The following is a 19,877-nucleotide window of genomic DNA, read 5'->3' as shown; positions in this document are numbered from 1 at the left end:
ACACCCCTATAAACAATTTTGGAGATTCCATTTGCTATGATCCTGAGAGTAAAAACAGTATGACTATAAAGCCACTGTGCCAAGAAGGCCATCTGTGTGGCGCGGGTGACGCTAACAGAGCCTGGGCTGTGGGAGCAGCTACTGCTGATGAGTCATGCTGACATGTAACCAGCGTCTCCTCCAATGCCCACTCCCTGGCTTCTGTGAGCTCAAGAACACTTTTCTTCTTCCCAGCCAACAATAAAGTCACATCAGATAAAGTTCATTTACAAAAGGTAGGCTATGTTTATTAGGAGTCCCAAGCAGCTGACTGAGTCATTGTGACTCAAGACACAGACACCCTTTGCCTCCACTTCAGCCTAGTCCTGTGGTGGAAACCAAGACCAGCACAAGAGCCTCCTGGGGCTCCTTCACAGGTTTACAAGTTTCTCGTTGAGGGCAATCTGTGACTGGGTGAGGTTGGCCAGGTAGGTCACCATCAGCAGGTCCTGAAAGACAAATGAAAACAGCGAATGGAACGGGGACAGAAGTCTGCTGCTGGCCGCTCCACTGTGGACACTGGCTGTGCAGAGTCCCAAACAAATGCCAGCTGGGGAAGACTGGGCAGAGGTTGAAGGTGGAAGCCATCCTCTCTACTGATGCTTATAGAATCGGGGATGGAGTGGAGACTTGTGAAGTATGGGTGGGTGTGTCCTGTGAACACAGGTGGGGAAACTAGAATTGTCTCTGTTACCTTGGACTTTAGCAAGTCTTCTACCTGAGTCTAGTTAACAGGTCATGGCAATACCAGTACTTCAGACAACCACTCAGGGGAGGAGACCCTCTGGACATACTGGACTGCCTCCACCCTGGACTGCACTGCAGCCTTCTGTCTACCCAACTTCCACGGTCCAGCCATGACTCACATTGATGTTGCTGTTGAGCATGGTCTCAAAGTCATCAGGAACAATCTTCGGTACTTGATTAACCAGGCTCATCAAGAAGCGGCCCACAGTGTTGTCGGCAGACACTTTTCCAGACTGAGCACAAAACAGAGACTCGGTGAGGCACTGTTAGGGACTGCCATGTCGCCAGCAGGCCCACAGGTTGTCAGCCTCCCTTGCTTCTCCTCCCCACGTCTCACCAGCACATCCTCAGCATACTGCAGCACAGTGCTCAGAGCATCCTGGATGCGAGCTGAGGCCCCTCCCACTTGCTGTAGGTCACTTGAGAGTCCAATCACCCGGTTGGGGCTAAAACATGTCTTCATGATGAGATCGACTGTGGGCGTGCAGAGAAAACTTAGTCATGGCAAGAGGAAAGAGGTCATTAACCACCTACTAACTCTCTCCACCCACTCTGGACACAGAGCTCCCCAGCTCCCCCAAATCCCTGGTTTCTACGCACTGACTCTTCTTTATTTGGAAAGCTCAGCTCCTCTACCTGGCTTGTTTAACTACTGATGCTGGCTTCTTATGGAGATTATGTAGCCTGTGGTACTGACAATGTCCTACCCTGAACAATCCTCAACTTCTGTCAGCATGAACCTTGAACAGTGTTCTGTAAGCTACACAAGCCCTCCCTCCATCTCTGCCACAGAGAAACAGCTCCCCCTCTTGAATCAGCCTGGGATCTCTAGGTGTGCAGAGTGGGGGAAGGAAACTCACCGCCAATGCGTTCAGTGTCATAGTACGCGTACTTCACTGTGAGCGGTGTGAACATCACTCCCATGGTCCTCCCAGGGACACCCATTAACGTGCTGGGGAAGGAGAAGAAAGGGTAACCAGATGCCCTTGGGAGTAGTTTCTATGTCCAGACTAGGCTAGAAAGCATCACAGCTACAAGGACAATACCGTCCAGTTGAGAAGGCCAGGACTGTCTTAGAAACATCTTCAGAATAAACTTTTCTTATCCTCTTTGGCCTTGCCCTATAATGCAAGTAATGAGGACAGGACCCTGGATGTTCCTGGCTGCCTAGACACCCATCTTCAGGGAAAACAGACACACCGAAGCAATCTTCTTCTGGGTCTGAACCTCTCATTATCACTAAAAGACCAAACTGACTTATGCCCCAAACCACTGGACTGGGCGCTAGAAGTAACTTCACTGAAGTTGTGTTTCCTATTTCAACTCTGTATTTTCATATGGATTCTGAGAGGCTGAATTTGTAGAGACTAAAAAGGGGGTGAGGAGAGGGCTCAGTGCCTATCAACAGGCTCAAGCTGTAGTACTCTTCCTTCCTCAGCTGCTAAAGCCTTCCCAGGAAGTCCTGACAGATGGCATTGTAGCTGCCAGCAAGTTCTGCGTCAATACTGCAATGCTATCGTCTAAAAGTATACTGAATCCCAGCTCAAAAGATGTGCTTAAACAAGGCCAGCATTCTCTAGCTTATAAATACTATGCTAGATTCTAGGAATAATGAATGTGCTGGTTAGGGCTTTTTAATATAAAATTTAAAAATTATTACTATTATTTTATCTATTTGACATAAACTAGGGTCATCTGGAAAGAACTTCTTTTTTTCCCCACTAGAGCAGCCTTAGGCAAGTCTGTGGGGCATTTGCTGGATGGAGGATGGATATAGGTGGTGGTGGTCCTGGGTGGCAGGAGAAAGCAGCCTGAACAAGCCAGGGCAACCAGGGAGCATTACTCTGTGGTCTGCTTCAGGTGCATGCCCTGTCTTCCCTCAATGACAGATGTCACCTGTAGGGCGAAATAGGCCCCTTCCTTCCCAAGTTGGCTTTGGTCAGAGTTTATTACAGCCACAGAAAGCAAACTCAGATAATGAAAAACTAAAGGCACTACCATTAGGAGTGGTCACAGGCAACAAGTGCTCCAGTTTACGTAGGACCAGCGAGTATAAATTACGGGGTCAGACTTTGCTTCAGAACCTTCTCTAATGACAGCTGTCAAAGGAGGATTGAAGCTCTTGAAGAGACAACGAGCTACAGAGTGGGGCAGGAGTGGGATGTCATCCAGGCATAACGGGTCACCTGAAATGCCCCTATTGCCCAGGACTCACCTGACATAAGCCTTAATGCTCATGCGCCCATTCTGGAGACCTGTGTCCACAGTGAGGTGAATGGGGTTTGGGGCCTCCCGACTGTAGTACTCATGGATCAGCACAGAATGTTCTGTGATGTCATGGCCTGTCGCATACCTGGAAAACAGCAGTTACAGATGCATGCACCTGGTGCCAATACAAAATACAATAGTGGCGTGGGTGTCTCTGGGGTCCCAACACTATGTCAGCAGTAATGAACAGTGTCAACAAACTTTGCAATAGCAAAAGCTATAACTTAAAACAAATATTCTTGACTTTATAGGATCAGAATTATCATTAAAATACTGAATTTATAGGCTCAAGGTTATGTTTTGAATACTGTATCTCTGAAAGGTGAGACAAGATCTAGTCTGATGACAAACAAGACTGCCCCTCAATAGACTTTTCCATCCACCTACCCCCCTCAACTTACCAGCCTAGGATGAGCTCATTTGGGGAGACTTTTTTGTGCAATTCATACATGTTCTTGGCAAACTCCATGTCAACAGCCACCTAAGAGAGATGGCAGGAGAGGACGTTAAAAAGCTAGCACATACCAAAACTCAACAGGAAGAATGATCACCCCAGCAGATGAAGAAGCCCGGGAGTGGACAGGGGAAGCTGTGCTTTGCCTGCAGCTCGGGTTATGGACACAGCACTGCGGGGCCTTGAGGGCAGCCAGCACATGAATGCTAGAAACTGCACAGGGGCTGCTGAAAGCCACTCAACTCACTTCATCCTCCGACTCATTGTGCGGCACTGAAAAGCAGTTGGTGACTTCCACCGAGTGCTTGTCAACAGTTCCTGGAATAGAGAATGGCCAGGTGTTACAAAATCCTGCGGTTCCACAGTGCACGACTACTTTTCCCCTATTTTTGTTTTGTTTTTGGAGCCAGGATCCTTTGTAACCACAAATGATTGAGAACTCCTGAGCCTTATGTCTCCAGTATCCAAGTGCTAGGATTCCTGGTGTGTCCCCCACGCCTGGTTTATGTGGTGAGGACTGAAATCAGTGCTTCATGCATAGTCGGCAGGTGCTCTATCGCTCTATCAACTAAGGGCTATCTCCACTCCTAATTCTGAAATACATTTGGAGTTCTCCTCAAAGTCAACAAACATCAAGCTAATACATTAGTGCCCAGCTCCGCATAAACAGAATCAGCATCTTCTAGAGAACTCAAACTCTTCCTCCTGTCACCAAGGAAGGTCTCCCTTGGCTGCTATTGTCCACGCCCAGCCCTTCCCCGGAATACTCACTCTTCGCTCTCTAGAGCAGTGCTTCTCAAACTTCCTAGAGCTGCGACTGTCATGTCGTGGTGACCCATAAAATTATTCCATTGCTACTTCACAACTGTAATTTTGCTGTTATGAACCGTAATATAAATATCTGTTTTTTGATGGCCTTTGGTGACCCCTGTGAAAGCGATGTTCAACCCCCAAAGGGGTCCCGCTGCTCTAGGGTTTCTCCCTGTATGTTGGCTTGCACAGCTCGCTGAGACTGTCTAATGTCACTGCAAACACAGCTTCAGGGCACTACCTGGACCTCCCTTTAGAGCAGCCAGTCCATCCATCACCTCTCTCCCTGTGAGTCTACCAGACATCAGTTCCTGGGTCTCACTAAGCCATGGACGCCAACTTCACTCTCTTCTAATGTACTGGCACCTTCTCCCAAGCTCTCACCCCCTACTGTAACACGTCCCTGCTAGTGGTTTGGTCTGACATGGTTCTGCTTTCTGAACTATGTATGCTTTTTTAAAGATATTTGTTTGTTTGTTTGTTTATTTATTTATTTATTTATTTATTTATTTATTATGTATACAGCATTCTGTCTGGATGTTTGCTTGCAGGCCAGAAGAGGGCACCAGATCTCATTACAGATGGTTGTGAGCCACCACGTGGTTGGTGGGAATTGAACTCAGGACCTCTGGAAGAGCAGCCAGTGCCCTTAACCTCTAAGCCATCTCTCCAGCCCCCTATGTATGTTCTTAAACCTGCAGGCACACATCCTCTCACCGGACCACTCATCAGCATTTGACCGTCATGACTGCTTCCTCCACTTCAGAGTCGTAGGTCCCTTAGTTCTCCGGAACCAGTCTCTTCAATTTTTCTCTCTTCCTAATCTGCTGGCTCCGCATTCTTAGTGTTCCTAGTTTTTGATCTATGTTCCTTTTCTAGGTCAAGTCCTGACCCAGAAACATTTCAGCTGATAAATGTTTACTTGCCCAATCTCTTATGCATTATTTTTTACCTTTTTTCCCTACAAAGGCAGAGTTGAGTAGCTGTGGCAGACTGCCCACAAAACTAAAAGTATTTCCCAACTTATTTTTTTTTAAACATCGCCACCAATCTCTGTGAGGTGATTTCATCCGCCTTATGACTTCAGTTACTTCTTGGCTCCTGGTGGCCAACACATGCTTGACCACATCTCTTTACATTCTCTCCATTTATTGTTAAATCCTGTCTTTCCTTTACATAGATTGATTGTGGGTGTGCACGGGCAACTGCTCGCCTGTGGAGGTTAGAGGACAATCTGCAGGAGTTCGTTTCCTCCTTCCACCACGTGGGTTCCATGAATTAAAAGAAGGTCAGGCTTGTGAACCACCTTGGCAGCTTTTCTCACTCATTTTCAACTTAACAAATCCACCGCCACACTCAATGGTATCTCAGAAGGAATACATACCAAGCCCAAGTCAAACTCTATTTCCTTTCTTCTGTGCACAGCTGAAGCTGCACTTCTGCTCATGCTGCGTCCTGCCATCTCTATTTCCTAGCTCTCCATTCTCCGTCCCCCGTGGCCCCACTTCTCAAGTGCTGTTTCTTTACTGCCCGGCTCAGGTCTACTCTCCACAAAGCAACCGCACTCTCATTTCTCCCGTCTTCCGGCTTTGGAGTGAGTGCCGCTCAAGAGCCTCCTGCCGCAGAGGCAGGTGTCCAGAACCAGAACCACCAAGGGTGTCCCCTCCTGCCACCCTCTCATGAGTGGGGCATGCTGACCTCTTCAAGCAGTGGACTTGCCAAGAGCTGTCTTTTTAAAATTTTGTTTCATTTTTAAATTAAAACAATGTTTGTTTCTCAACTGTGATACATTTTAGAACTATTATAAGGTGAAAACAAATTTTTCAGTTTTCAAATTCCTGGCATGTTATTTGTTTTTTGAGATTCAGGGATTAAAAAGTTAGTATTCCCCAAAATTTCAAAATTATGGTATTTAAAACATAATCTTTATGCTCTATAATTTGAATAGTTAAAGTTTTTGTTTAAAGGATAAAGAACACTGAACTTACTAGTGCTTACAAAGAACTATACCCTATGGGTATATTCACTGAAAATAATTAAGTCAGGTCTTACTGTAAAATAGAAAATTGTAAAGTCAAGTCTTGCTTCCTTGGGAAGCACACATGGACACTGTCCACTGAAGGACTGACTTCACCCTGAAAATGTGTCACGCCTTGCCAGGAACTTTCACATCTTCTCTGTGTCCTTCACAACCTTTTGAAACAGTGCTGTCTCAGTGTTTCCACAGGACAGCATACTAGCAGAGAGTCACCACATCTACAGTACAGGGACTGTTTCCGCCTCGAGTTTAAGGCTACAACAGTGTTCCTTTGATTGACTTTGAATTCTAAGTACCTAGCAGTTTTATGGTACATGAGAGTCACCAATGATTTCACTTAGCCAAACAAAGTGTTTTGCAAATTAATGTCAACCCCAAAGTCTCAGTTCCTATCAAGCACATATCGTTTCATTTGTTTTTCCATCAACAACTCAACTGTTTTGTAGCGGTGGAGCACCGAGCAGGATTCAATCTGACGGAGAATTCAGAGACTACAGCTGCCTTGCTAAGATCAACGTGGCGCAACATAAACTTTGGTAGACATTGATTCCTCCATGTAAACAGCTCCACAGACTGAAAATTAGATTGCATACTCTGTTAAGAGGCAAGTCTCCGATGCAAACATTTTGGTTATAGACGCTCACAGTATGGCAGTTCCAGAATACTAACACACCACAAGAGGTTAAAAATAGATGGAAGTTAGGATTATAGTTGTGGAATTGAAATGATGGAGAGCAGAGAAGATACTTGTGGCGAAGAAAATGCAAGTGTGTTTTGATGAGACAATGTATCAACTCAAGTTTCTGTAAAGGACTACACTGTCAAAGAAATGTATGGTGTGCTAGTCTGCCCTCCTGTAGTAGAGGGAGACCAACAGCTGCCGTACCCGAGGTGTGTCAATCATTACTTGCTTTCTGTAACATGAAAACAGTCTGCTAAAACAGTTCCGACAGGCCAGGCGGGGTGGTAGCACACGCCTTTAATCCCAGCACTTGGGAGGCAGAGGCAGATGGATCTCTGAGTTTGAGGCCAGCCTGGTCTACAGAGCGAGTTCCAGGACAGGCCCCAACGCTACAGAAATCCTGTTTTGACCAGCCGCCCCCTCCCCCCCAGTTATGGACATAACTAGAGTGAAAGGCCAGTGTTTAAGAGCGGTTACTAAGGCAGAGTGCAAGCAAGTCCCGAGAGAGAGAGAGAGAGAGAGAGAGAGAGAGAGAGAGAGAGAGAGAGAGAGAGAGAGAGAGAGAGAGGTAATTGCAGTCTTCAGTGCTTTTCAGTTTACAAACCACTTTAACATAAACTATCTACGTCCCCAAATCTGTAACACAGGCAAAGACAGGTCCACTCTTCATTTTCAGGTTGCTTGTAAACAGGTCATACTACTGTTTGCGTCCACATGGAAATTCAGAGGCGAGTGAGGTGGGGGCAGGAACTGGGACCTGACCAGATACAGCTTTTAATCCACGAGAAACTAGCATGAGGGAGGTCCTTGGGACGGAGTGGCTGTCTTAAAAGTTCAGGAAAGCAAAATATTATATATCCGGAATCAGTTCTGAACAAACCTCGTTAACTTGTTGAATTGGGGGAAGCTTTTGACAGATCCTCTTCTTATACATGGGTGGTGGGTACGTGTGTGTGTGGGGGCAGGGGGTTGGTTAGTCAGCGGATAAGAGGGAAAATGTGTGTATTGTGCTTAAAAGAGTCAAGAGCTTTTAACTTCCTGTTGGCATTTGAGCTCATTTTTGGCAACAAGCACTCTCCGTACTTCGCTAATAGGAATATAAAATTACACACTACTTAATAGCTCATACCTACTCCTTGCACATTTCTGTCGCTCAACATAACAGCGATTCGGCAGGATTCAAGTCACTTGGGAAGGCAAGCGACATCAAGAAAGTGCAAAAGAGAAACAGGTTAAGAGTTCAATAGCGATGGGACGAGAGAGATGAACGGGAAGAAAATAGTCCTTTTTCCAGCACTCACCCAACAGGGTACCGATAACCCGGGCAGCTCCCTCGTTGCGTCGCTCGTAGCTATCCACGATGGAGGCCAAAATGACCGGGTGCAGTCTGACCACGCGGCCGCCGGGGAAAGGCCCTGGGAGGGCGGGCCCAGGCTGTGAGGGCGCCGGCGTCTGCGCAGGGGCTGGCGCCGAGGCCGGGGTCTGGCCCGGGGCCGCAGGCGTAGCGGCCGCAGGGTCGGAGGACGAGGCGGGAGCCGGGGCCGCAGCGGGAGTCGCAGCCGGCGCCGGAGCCGGCGTGGGCGCTGTCGGGGTGGCAGCTGGGGCTGCAGCGGCAGCCGGCGCCGGGGTTGCGGCCGCAGTGGCAGCAGGGACACTCGCCGGTACGGCCGGAGATGCCATCTTGCGGAGAAAGAAGGAGCCCAGAACGGAAGGGAGTGAGCCGTACAGTATTGAGAACCTGGTTGGCTGAATTTGTACCACGTGAATCCGCTCTGGATGACTATTGGGCACTGAAATTTCCGGCTGGTTGTAAATTTTAGTGAGCTCTGTGCGTATTTAATTTCTGTCCGATGCACACTCAGTGAGGAGCAGGCCAAAGTAGTTCCTAGTAACTTTGGGAGCGACTGAGGCGTGTGTTGTGAGGTGGGTGGAGAAACAACTAGCAATCTACACGGTTGCCACCAGATGGCGGTACAGATTAGCGTAAAGGTCGCAATTCTTGTTTTAGACTTAAATTGGATATTAAAAGTCAAAGTGACCTTTAAAGGGGCCTCTCTCTCTCTCTCTCTCTCTCTCTCTCTCTCTCTCTCTCTCTCTCTCTCTCTCTCTCTCTCTCTCTCTCTCTCTCTCTCTCTCTCTCTCTCTCTCTCTCTCTCTCTCTCTCTCTCTCTCTTGCTTTCTTTCAGATTTATTTATTTATTATGTACACAGTGTTCAGCCTCCTTGTATGCCTGCAGGCCAGAAGAGGGCACTAGATCTCATTACAGGTGGTTGTGAGCCACCATGTGGTTGCTGGGAATTGAACGTCAGTGCTTTTAACCTCTGAGCCATCTCTCCAGCCCCATGTTTCTTTCTTCTTTAATTCCGTCTCTCCCTCTGTCCCTCCATCCCTCCCTTCGTCCCTCTGCCCCTCCCTCTTTTCTTTGCTATTTTTGAAGTCAGGATCTACTCTGCAGTTCATCCTGGCTGGAGTTCACTATATAGGTCAGGTTGGCCTAAAATTCACTTCAACCTCCCTGCCTCAGCTTCCTGAATGCTAGGATTACAGGCATGAACCACCGTGTCTGGCTAACAGTGCTTTATTTATGATGGCTTCATAAGGTGTCACTGGGGAAGTATATTCATTCAACAATTTAAATGCTTAATATACACCAGACACTCTTTAGTGCTTGAGTATACCAGTGAACCAAACAGCCCTGGTTTTCACTTCACTGGGAGAAAAAGAAGCACTAAGTACTAAGTAAATCCTGTATTACATTAGAAAGTGCTGTGGTACATGGTAATTATATATGTATATATAATTATGTCACATATAAAAATAAAATTCTAGGGCCAACAGTGAGGGAAACATGGTCCATATACACAGTAAGAGGAGACCCTTCTTATTCATGAGCTGACCAGCCTTTTCTTTTGTCCAGGCTTCATTTGATGGGGTGAGTGGCACCCACAATGGGGAGCACAGTTGGCTTTAGTCAGTTACTGATTCAAATGTCAGTCACATCCTAAATACAGGATTATAGAAACTCTCTGTGATGTGTTGACCAAAGGTTGGGGCACACAAAATTAACCATCACATGCCACTTTCTAGTTCCCGGGGGAACGTATCTGAGAAGTCATGCCTGAGAAACAAAACAAAACAAAGCGAAACACACAGGATTATCTCTAGCAGGGAATCATATGAAGGTGGCCTATAGGCTGTTTACCTAGCCTGTTCCAGGGATTGAAAGGAGCATTACACCACACACACACACACACACACACACACACACACACACACGTGTGTGTGTGTGTGTGTGTGTGTGTGCGCACGCGCATTCTAGCCAACTCCCTGCTCTTGTCTCTCTCTTCTCTGTTTTTTTCCTGCTTAGTTTATGTGTTGTATGTCTTTCCTATATCTCTTCTTTCCCACTTTTTCTATCTGTTTCTACCCTTGGTCCTGCCTTCCCCATTTTAATCTTCTCTCTTTTGGGGACTCAGTTTCTCTAGTTGTCATCTCTGCCTCTAGCCAGGACAGGGTTAACACCATTTCATCTCTTGCCTCCGCCCCTCCAATTAAACTCAGTTCCTGTTTCTATAAATACTTAGGTGTTGCTGAGAGTCTGGCCCAGTGACTGAGAGCTGGCGTTGGTGCAGTAAGTGGCCTCTGCTCTCTGGCATCCTACTTATACAGTCATGTCTCGTTCTTTTATTTTCTCATCTTGGCTTCTTGCTTAATCTCTGGTGCTCTGGTTTCTGTTTTTAGCCTGATCTTGGCTAAGGCTTTGGGCAAGTCAGTTCCCATTCCTGCCGTTTCCTCTGAACTCCAGGGAGTGCTCACAGAGCACTGCAGAAGGGATCAAGGTGCACAGGTGAGAGGGCTGGCTTCGTTCACCCCCTGGCTTTCCCATCCCCTACCACCGCTGCCTTCAAGCTCTTTGGAGATCCTATAAGCCATACATCATATAGAATATAGCTTCTGTTAGACATGCTTACATCCATCTTCTGACCATGAGACCCAGAGCCTTTCTCACTGAAACCACTCTCCAGCTTTCCCTCTGTTTAGGGTCCTAATCCAGTTCCAGTCTCAGTTCCCCCTCCCACCCATTTGAGATGTCTAGCCTGATCTCTCTTTTAAATGCTTTTCGTTGGCATCTAAAAATATCCCTTTTCCGTGTGAGAACAAAGACCTTCCCTTGGCCTAGCATTTCCCCATCACTTCGCAGAGTTCCTTCATGGAGAAGCTTCCTGAAAGACTACACGTGTTACCTCCACTTCTTTGCCACCTATCTTTTCCCCAAGATGATCTATGACCTATTGTTTCATCTCAGTGATACATGTGTATGTATCAAAAATTCAATTTATTACAAAGTCTGTGCCTTCAGTTTTCATTTTTCTCACCATCACCATCCTTCTTCCCCAAGGCAACTGCTTTAAATTTTTAACTGTCTTATGTCTTTGTACACATGCACACACACACACACACACACACACACACACACACACACACAGAGAGAGAGAGAGAGAGAGAGAGAGAGGCAGACAGATATATTATGTGTTTATCGCATATGCATATGTGTGTGAGTGTAGATACTCTGTGTGTGCACAGGCCAGAGGATGTCAGGTATCCTGGACTATAACTCTCTACCTTGTTCCTTTGAGACAGGAACTTTCATTGATCCTGGATCTAGGTTAGGGGGCAACAAACCTCAGTGGTTTTACATGGGTGCTGGAATATGAATTCAAGTCCTCACGCTTGCTTCTCAGGTGCCATGCTTACATAGACAGTGTTCTTATACACAGAACCATCTCTCTAACCCCACTGCGTCTTTGTACTTCTAAACAGTACACACACAGCTGCTTTTTGACTCAAGGTTTTAGGTGTCACCCATTGGCCTTTTACCCCAATCATTCCATTACCATCTTTTCTAATGTAAAAAAAATGATTTTATGGATATGGGTGTTTTGCCTGTATGTATATCTATGCACCAGGTGCATGCCCAGTGCCCTCAGAGCCCAGAAGAGGATATTGGACCCCCTGAGACTGGAGTTGTAGATGGTTGTGAGTTGCCGTGTGGTGCCAGGAATCAAACCCAGGTCCTCTAGAGCAGCCAGAGCTCCTGGCCATGGCGTCATCTTTCCAGCCTCTCGGCCATTGTCCTCTCATTGTAGTTATAATAGAGATCGTAGTCATACTACATGGCTACTCTATTATTTGTATGCAAACATTGTTCACCTGAGTGCTTTAGCATGCTATGTTTTATGTCTTATTCTTTTGTTGCTCCTAAAACATTTATTTGACTTTCTTTTCTAGCTTTCTGGTAACTTACTGTTGTCTGTACCTTTGGTTGTCTCTCCATAGCTTTTTCAGGAAGACAAAGGCGTCAGTTAAACTACCAATCTGTTGCTCTTTTCATCTTGAAGGCAATCTTTTCGGAGAAACCGTTCCACATTTAGGGAGAGGATGGTGTCTCTACTCTCTGGACCAACTGGCCAGCTGCCCTTTAGGACATTTAGGAATGTGCTTGTACTTGGCTTCACAGCTCCTGCTTCCTTCCTTCTTCCAGAGCCACCCTGCAGTGGCTTCACTAGTCTGGAGAAATGGTACAGTGGCAGAAGGTGTGGGGACCGTGCTCCACTTCCTTTGTCAACCACCCCAGTCTGGACTGGGGTCAAATTGTCGAGAGGACAAAGGCTTTCAGGGAGGGATGTGGACCATCTTCGGTTCTGTCTTTCTTTTGGTCATGCCTTTGCTCCCTCCCTTGTTTCCCAAGTTTAATGTTTGCAAATGAGGTCAAGTTTCTATTTCTTTTCTTTTTCTTTTTCTCTTTCCTTCTTTCTTTCTTTCTTTCTTTCTTTCTTTCTTTCTTTCTTTTTTTCAGTAGGGTTTTTCTGTGCAGTCCTGGCTGTCCTGGAACTCACTCTGCATACCAGGCTGGCCTCGAACTCAGAGATCCACATGTCTCTGCCTCTTAAGGGGTCAAGTTTTCTTCTGGTGAACAATTGCTCATGCCAGCTGACAGATCTGATGTGGAGGCATCAGATCTCTGCTTCCCTGCTCACTGAGGTTCTTCATGGGTTCCAGTCCCCCACCCCCCACACTGTGCCCATAGACAGACAATACATGTTGGAGAATTCACACCTTTACTTTGAATTCTGACCTTACCAGATAATCATTAACTGGCGGGTTCTGGGTAAGAGGACCCAGGCTTGGCCTGCAGAGCTGAAAATGGACCTGTTGTAGCTCTCCTGGACAGCTAGCTTTTTGTTCTCTTGCCCCAGGGAGCTGAGTCATTCTCCCGCCTCCAGTTCCTCAAGCCTGAGCTTGACTGGTCCAGGGCTTTGTTGTTGTCTTCTTGTTCTGGAACGCAGTTCCCCAGAACGGGAGCTTTGTAGGGAATCCCCAGTGTTCCTGTGTCCGAATGTGTTTCTGAGAGGTTTATTCCTTTCCCTAGTATTCAGTCAAAATACTGATATTTGAGTCGCAGCAAGCCCACTACAAAAGGCTTTTTTGAGCCCCGCGTCACACTTCCACAGTGGCCTCCTCATGACGCTGGACGACAGGTGTCTCCTGGATTTGGAAGTTCCCTCTTAGTCACTGTTGCTTTCCTTCCCTTCAGCAGATGCTGAGTTAAGTCTAGCACTAATAGTGTCCATTCCCTTAGCCTTATTTGAACTTGACTCCTTACTGGGAGACCAATTTTGGACCCCATGCGTGGCTGTGCTTATGATGCTGGTGTACGAAGCAGTGGACTGAGGATGGAGATTTCCTGTTTTCTGTCTCTGTGGTCTCAGCGATAACACACATGTTCTGGAAACAGTCACAATCAAAGATATGTTCACTTATGAAATTAAAAAACTTAAAATTTTTTTTCTTAATGATAATTTAAGGAGGCACTGAGTGCCCATGGGTGCCTGGGGATATTGCTTAGCTGGGAGAGTGCTTCCCTAATACACATGAACCTCTAGGCTCAATCCCCTGCATCCCACAAAGCCAGGCATAGTACCGCATGGTATTAATTATAGTACTTAGGAGGCAGAGCCAGGAGGATCAGAAGTTTAAGGTCATTTTCAGCTACAAAAAGAGTTTGAGACTGACCTGGAAAACATGACACCCTGTCACACACAAACATGTCTACAAGTAGAAAGAAAGGGAGGAAGAAAGGAAGGGAGGAAGAAGAGGAAGGAAGGGCAGAAGGAAGGGGGACCTTCTTTACAGTTACCCACACAGTCATACTTACTATCTGATAGAACAGGGATGATTAGACAATTTCCCCTGTGAAGTCACACAATCACCCACTTGCCTTTCTCAGAGCTTTGTCTACCTGGTCTCTGCTAGGCCTCTGGTCCACAGACTGTCAAGCACCGAGCAGGCAGGGTGGAGGAGGAGTCTCCAGGCTGCACTCCACTCAGCCTTGTCTCACTGCTTCTCACTTCCAGGTGGCTGGCTGAGCTCTCACCACCATGGCCTTGGCACGAGCCAGCAGCCCCCGGGAGGCATTGCTCTGGGCCTTGAATGATCTTGAGGAGAGCAGTTTCAAGACGCTGAAGTTCCACTTACGAGATATGACCCAGTTTCATCTGGCCCGAGGGGAGCTGGAGGGTCTGAGTCGGGTGGACCTAGCATCAAAACTGATTTCAATGTTTGGAGCCCAGGAAGCCGTGAGAGTTGTGAGCAGGAGCTTGCAGGCCATGAACTTGATGGAACTTGTGGACTACCTCAGTCAGTTTTGTCTGAATGGTGAGTACAGCCCGAGGGAGGGAAGTGAGGTGGCACCAGAGACACCCCCAGGCCCCACAGATGCTAATAGCCTGTAGTCTATACCTTTCATTATCCTGCCCTCTCCTCATTGGGGATCTGCAGAGTCCCAGGGTCTCCAGACAACCCGAAGAATGTTGGGTGCTGTCCCTGAGATGAAGGCAGGGCTTTATGATGTCTTATGGCTAAAGTACCTCACCTCCTAATTGTAGTTGCTGTTTCTGGAGAAGGGGAAGGAGAACAGTGTTGGTGGAGTGACTTCCATTAACCAGAAACAACAGCCTCAGAGTGTGTGTGGGGGGTCACACCTCCCCAACTTCATGAACAGCTAGACTGCTGTTCATGGAGAAGTCAGTGGGCTCATGTGAACCTAGACAGCGGTGGGGCCTAAATGGCTACCTGGTCTATTTTTTGGGGGGGGGGGGTGCGGTAGGGGTGCAGGGACTCTGTTGGCATCTGTGATCTTTCCCAGGTTCCTTTCATTCCTGAGACTTTCTGCGCTGCAGACAGGGGAGTGGGCAAGCTGGGAGGATAGATCAGCCAGTAAGGGGCTTGGAACACAGACATGACAGTTCAGTAGCAGAGTCCATGGCTTTTGTTTGTTTGCTTGCTTTTGTTCAGCTGTCAGATTAAGCTCTGACCCACCCTTTACCAGGAACAGACTCAGCTCCTGTACCAGCTTTCAGCTTCCCTTCTCTCCCCTCTGTCCTCACCTGGCTCCAGGAGGAAATTTCACAGGATTTATCAGGAACTTGCACATTGCACACACACTGATGTTGAGGTGTACACACCCCTTCCCCCCACAACACACACACTCTGTCAGCACAGTCTCATGAGCACGTGTACGTACAAATGTACTCTTTTTCAAAACATGCCTACACACATCACACTGCACGCACACACACACATCACACACACACCACACACACACACACACACCACACATACACACCACACACACACACCACACATGCACCACACACCACACACACACACACACACACACACATACACACACACCCCAGAGTAGTTTCACCTCATGAAGTCACAGCTATAAACTTCAAAGCAACACAAATTAGAGAGGGCAGGAGATGAGACTAAAGAGCAAACTTAGGAGGAGGAGTGGATGGGAAGAGGTGTGGAAGGGAGGTGAGGATAGGCTAAGGGAGGAGAGGAGGGAGGGAAAACTATGGTTGGTATGTAAAATAAATAAATTTTAAAAAAATGAAAAAGAAAAATCAATCAAAAACAAACAAACGAACAACAACAAAAAAGCAAACTCAGGGTTTGAAGGGTCTGTTTGCATTTTGTTGTTCTCCTTCCGACACCCAAAACCCCATTTGCGTTACTCAGATTACAGAGAAATCTACAGAGAGCACGTGCGCTGCTTGGAGGAGAGGCCAGATTGGGGTGTTAACAGCAGCTGCAACGAGCTGCTCCTGGTGGCCACGTCCAGTCCAGGGAGTCCTGAATCACCTTCCGGTTCGGACCTGCAACAGGAGTTGGGTCAAGTCAGGGTGGATGCTTTATTTGCTCCGGAGGCGGAGTCCTACTCAGCCCCGCCCATAGTCGTGATGCAAGGATCTGCAGGCACCGGGAAGACAACACAGGTCAAAAAACTGGTGCAGGACTGGGCCAAAGGGACCCTGTATCCAGGCCGTTTCGATTATGTTTTCTATGTGAGCTGCAGAGAAGTGGTCCTGCTGCCCAAGTGTGACCTGCCCAGCCTCATCTGCTGGTGCTGCGGAGATGATCAAGCCCCAGTCACGGAGATTCTGAGGCAGCCTGAGCGGCTCCTGTTCGTCCTGGATGGCTATGACGAGTTACAGAAGTCCAGTCGTGCGGAGTGTGTACTACACATTCTCATTAGGAGAAGGGAGGTACCATGCTCCCTCCTCGTCACCACTCGGCCGCCGGCTTTGCGGAGTCTGGAACCCATGCTGGGTGAAAGGCGATATGTCCATGTCTTAGGCTTTTCTGAGGAGGAGAGGAAGAATTATTTCAGCTCCTATTTTACGGATCAGGAGCAAGCGAGAAATGCCCTTGAGTTCGTGCAAAACAACGATGTTCTCTACAAAGCATGCCAGGTTCCGGGCATTTGCTGGGTGGTCTGCTCCTGGCTGAAGAGGAAGATGGCAGGAGGCCAGGAAGTCTCAGAGACGCCTAACAATAGTACAGATATCTTCACTGCTTATGTGTCCACCTTCCTGCCCACTGATGGCAATGGGGACAGCTCTGAGCTCACCCGGCACAGGGTCCTGAGGAGTCTGTGCAGCTTGGCAGCTGAGGGGATCCAGCACCAGAGGCTGCTGTTCGAAGAAGATGTCCTCAGAAAGCACAGCTTAGATGGCCCCAGCCTTACCGCCTTCCTGAACAGCATTGACTACCGCGAGGGGCTCAGCGTCAAGAAGCTCTACAGCTTTCGCCATGTCAGCTTCCAGGAATTTTTCTATGCCATGTCCTTCCTCGTGAAGGAGGACCAGGGTCAGCTGGGGGAGGCAACCCGCAGGGAGGTGGCAAAGCTGGTGGAGCAGGAGAGCTCCGAGGAGATGACCCTCAGCCTGCAGTTCTTGTTTGACATGTTGAAAACAGACAGCACTTTGAGCCTGGGGCTGAAGTTCTACTTCAGAATTGCCCCCTTTGTAAGGCAGGATCTGAAGTATTTTAAAGAACGAATAGAAGCCCTAAAGTACAACAGGTCATGGGATTTGGAATTCTCTCTCTATGATTCTAAAATAAAGAAGCTCACACAAGGTATCCAGGTGAAAGATGTCACTGTCAATATTCAACATTCAGATGAAAAGAGACCTGACAAGGGGAGGCTGTTTTCAGTGAAAGGCAGCTTTGGGAAGGGGCGGGTACAAAGTCCTCTCTTGAAAACCAGTACTAGCATGAAGAAACAAAAGGGGGCTCCTAACGGGAAAAACAGAGGGGCAGAGGAGTCTGCCAAGATGGTTAAAAACAGTAGGCTGGCAAGTACAGAAAAGGGGCATATGGAGATAAAGGGTCAGAAGGGTGGTGGTGTGGAAGGACGGGAGGATGGGGAAGGACAGAGAGTTCAAAAGGATGGAGAGCTGAGAGAGCAGATGAATGGGTACCAGAGAGAGTGAAGGATACAGCGACAAACAGAAGAGAGAATCACATAATCAAAGACCAGGGGACTCACATAGTGTGTGCAATGGCTCATTGGAAGCAGCCAGCCTTTACCACGGGTGTCTAAAGTTTAGTTAGGTAGCATCTCTCCTGGTAGGAGCTGATCAGTACCTCTTGTGGTGTGAAGTCGCTTTATGTAGCCTCTTCTATGTTTAATCAATGACTAAGATTTTCAAATCTGATATTAGGTTCTTTTATAAATAAAATAAACTGTTAAATTAACAAAGCGGGAAGCATACACATTCTGTAAAATGTGGGCATATATGGGACACACCTGTGCTGGGCACATATGGAACACACCTGTGCTGGGCACATATGGAACACACCTGTGCTGGGCACAGCAGAAAGTCCTGTTGACCCTGTATTTGTGCTTCACTGTTGCTTAAATAAAGACTAGCTTCTGATTCTTCCTAGAAACGTCTATACTTTCTATAGTTAAAAGTGGGTCATGGATTGTTATAGCCCTAAACACTGGTCTTGGAAGTTCCTACTGTGACTTAATTCTGTACTAATGTGATCACTGTTAGCACGAGCTATGCCATCAACTGACTTCCTCCATGAAAAGATGATGCAGTTCCAAGAACAAGTATGTCATCCTTCTCCTGCTCTGGGTCTCTAGATAGAGAAGGGAAGAAGAAAAGGATTCTTGTTGCAGATCTAATGAGCTGGCTGAACGCATTTCATAGTTGCGGAGCTTGAGGTAGGGTCAGGACCCCCACCTAATTTTAGATTCCTCAGAGAGTTCTTTGTCCTCACACCACTGCTAGCCATGCAGAGGCCTGCAGAGCCTGCCAGCATGGGACTTAATCTTCTCAGCGGCTTTTGATGGCTCTAGCGTGACTGAATATGGGTCCCTTAGCATCTCACAGAAAATCTACGGGACTCTTGCTTTTCTTATTTTTCCCTCTATGAGTTGATCCCACAGATCATCTGCTAGACGAGCCCAAATGTCTGAGTTCAGGATCCTAGTCCTTGAATGGTGAGCTTAGGACACCGTAGCCCTGACTACTAACTGGTTTCCACGTGGAAAACATGGTGGCCTGACATTTGACAATCATGCCCATGAAAGTGAACCCATAGATTGTGGGTATATACAGAATATGCCTAAGAAGCAGTCTGTGTATTCATGAGCTTTTGTAGAAAGCAATTGATAACTGGATTACTGACAACCAGTTGCAGCTTATTGGTACCCATTGAGATAGTCTGTGTGGTCTCCCCAAAGAAGTGATGCTCCCAGAAGACCAACCCTTGAATGTCATGGATAAATTGGAAATAATGAATTGAATGTCATGGATAAATTGGAAATAATGAAACAGGTGCACGGCCATATCCCTGCATGTTCTTGGTGCCAAGGAGGCCTGTTTAAGCAATGTGAATCTAATACACAATTATGACTGTAGACAATGTTCAAAGATTTCACTTAGGAGTCATAGTCAATTCAGATTGGCTTGAGTAAAAAAAAAATTAAACGATCCAATACTTTTACAAAAGCCAGAAAACAATAAAAGAAACTTCCTGAATTCTAGTTATGAGCATTACTTGCTCTATGTTTTTGTTTTGAAACATGGTCTGTTGGTGGAGGTTGGTCACTGCCTCTGAGAGCCATGCACATTGCTCCATTTTCAGGCACACAGTGGGTCTATATTGTCATTAAGCAAGTTGTAGCACTCTGCTCACGAGCCCCAATCAAGTGCTGGGCCTCCTGAAAGGGCCAGAGTTTGTGCTGGCAGCATGAACCAGGAAGCCACCGTTTTAAAAGAAGCTTCGGGTTTTTATTGCATCTCTCTTAAAGGAGCCATGGTGCTCCTGCCGCAAGCAAACAGAGCCCATTCAAAAAAAGAAAAATGCTTAACTCTGTCTTTTGTGTCTAGAAGTTCTTTCCAAGCTCTCTCAGGTTTTAAGTGGGTTTAGTTGGTCCCATGTTGGACGCCAGTTTATAGTCGGAGGCTGC

At 47.1% G+C, this 19,877-nt stretch overlaps 2 protein-coding genes across 2 annotated transcripts; one reads left to right on the top strand and one right to left on the bottom strand.

Moving 5' to 3' along the window:
- Positions 1-261: 261 nt before the first annotated feature.
- Positions 262-8,719, bottom strand: Eif3f (eukaryotic translation initiation factor 3 subunit F). The gene is made up of 8 exons (XM_038311336.2): positions 8,340-8,719; positions 3,756-3,826; positions 3,456-3,535; positions 3,002-3,139; positions 1,647-1,738; positions 1,124-1,260; positions 906-1,019; positions 262-488 (listed from the first exon to the last, which is right to left on the bottom strand). Exons 1-8 carry the CDS (start codon positions 8,716-8,718, stop codon positions 411-413), a joined length of 1,089 nt encoding a protein of 362 aa, XP_038167264.1. The 5' UTR covers position 8,719; the 3' UTR covers positions 262-410.
- A 5,759-nt stretch (positions 8,720-14,478) lies between these two features.
- Nlrp10 (NLR family pyrin domain containing 10) lies at positions 14,479-17,883 on the top strand. The gene is made up of 2 exons (XM_038344025.1): positions 14,479-14,755; positions 16,127-17,883. Exons 1-2 carry the CDS (start codon positions 14,479-14,481, stop codon positions 17,881-17,883), a joined length of 2,034 nt encoding a protein of 677 aa, XP_038199953.1.
- Positions 17,884-19,877: the final 1,994 nt, after the last annotated feature.

This window comes from Arvicola amphibius, chromosome 1, assembly GCF_903992535.2.
Source record: "Arvicola amphibius chromosome 1, mArvAmp1.2, whole genome shotgun sequence".
NCBI classification, from domain to species: domain Eukaryota; kingdom Metazoa; phylum Chordata; class Mammalia; order Rodentia; family Cricetidae; genus Arvicola; species Arvicola amphibius.
Note: the sequence above shows the minus strand (reverse complement) of the source record. Positions and strands in the feature narration are given on the sequence as shown.

Bases quoted from the DNA above. Each gene is read 5' to 3' on its own strand.
- Eif3f (XM_038311336.2), bottom strand. From the start codon at position 8,718: ATGGCATCTCCGGCCGTACCGGCGAGTGTCCCTGCTGCCACTGCGGCC. The intron at 1,739-3,001 runs GTGAGTCCTGGG...CTCCTTCCCCAG, and splicing joins AGCATTAAGGCTTATGTCAG to CACGTTAATGGGTGTCCCTG. The intron at 489-905 runs GTGAGTCATGGC...TTTGTCTTTCAG, and splicing joins TGCTCAACAGCAACATCAAT to GACCTGCTGATGGTGACCTA.
- Nlrp10 (XM_038344025.1), top strand. From the start codon at position 14,479: ATGGCCTTGGCACGAGCCAGCAGCCCCCGGGAGGCATTGCTCTGGGCC. The intron at 14,756-16,126 runs GTGAGTACAGCC...TGCGTTACTCAG, and splicing joins CAGTCAGTTTTGTCTGAATG to ATTACAGAGAAATCTACAGA.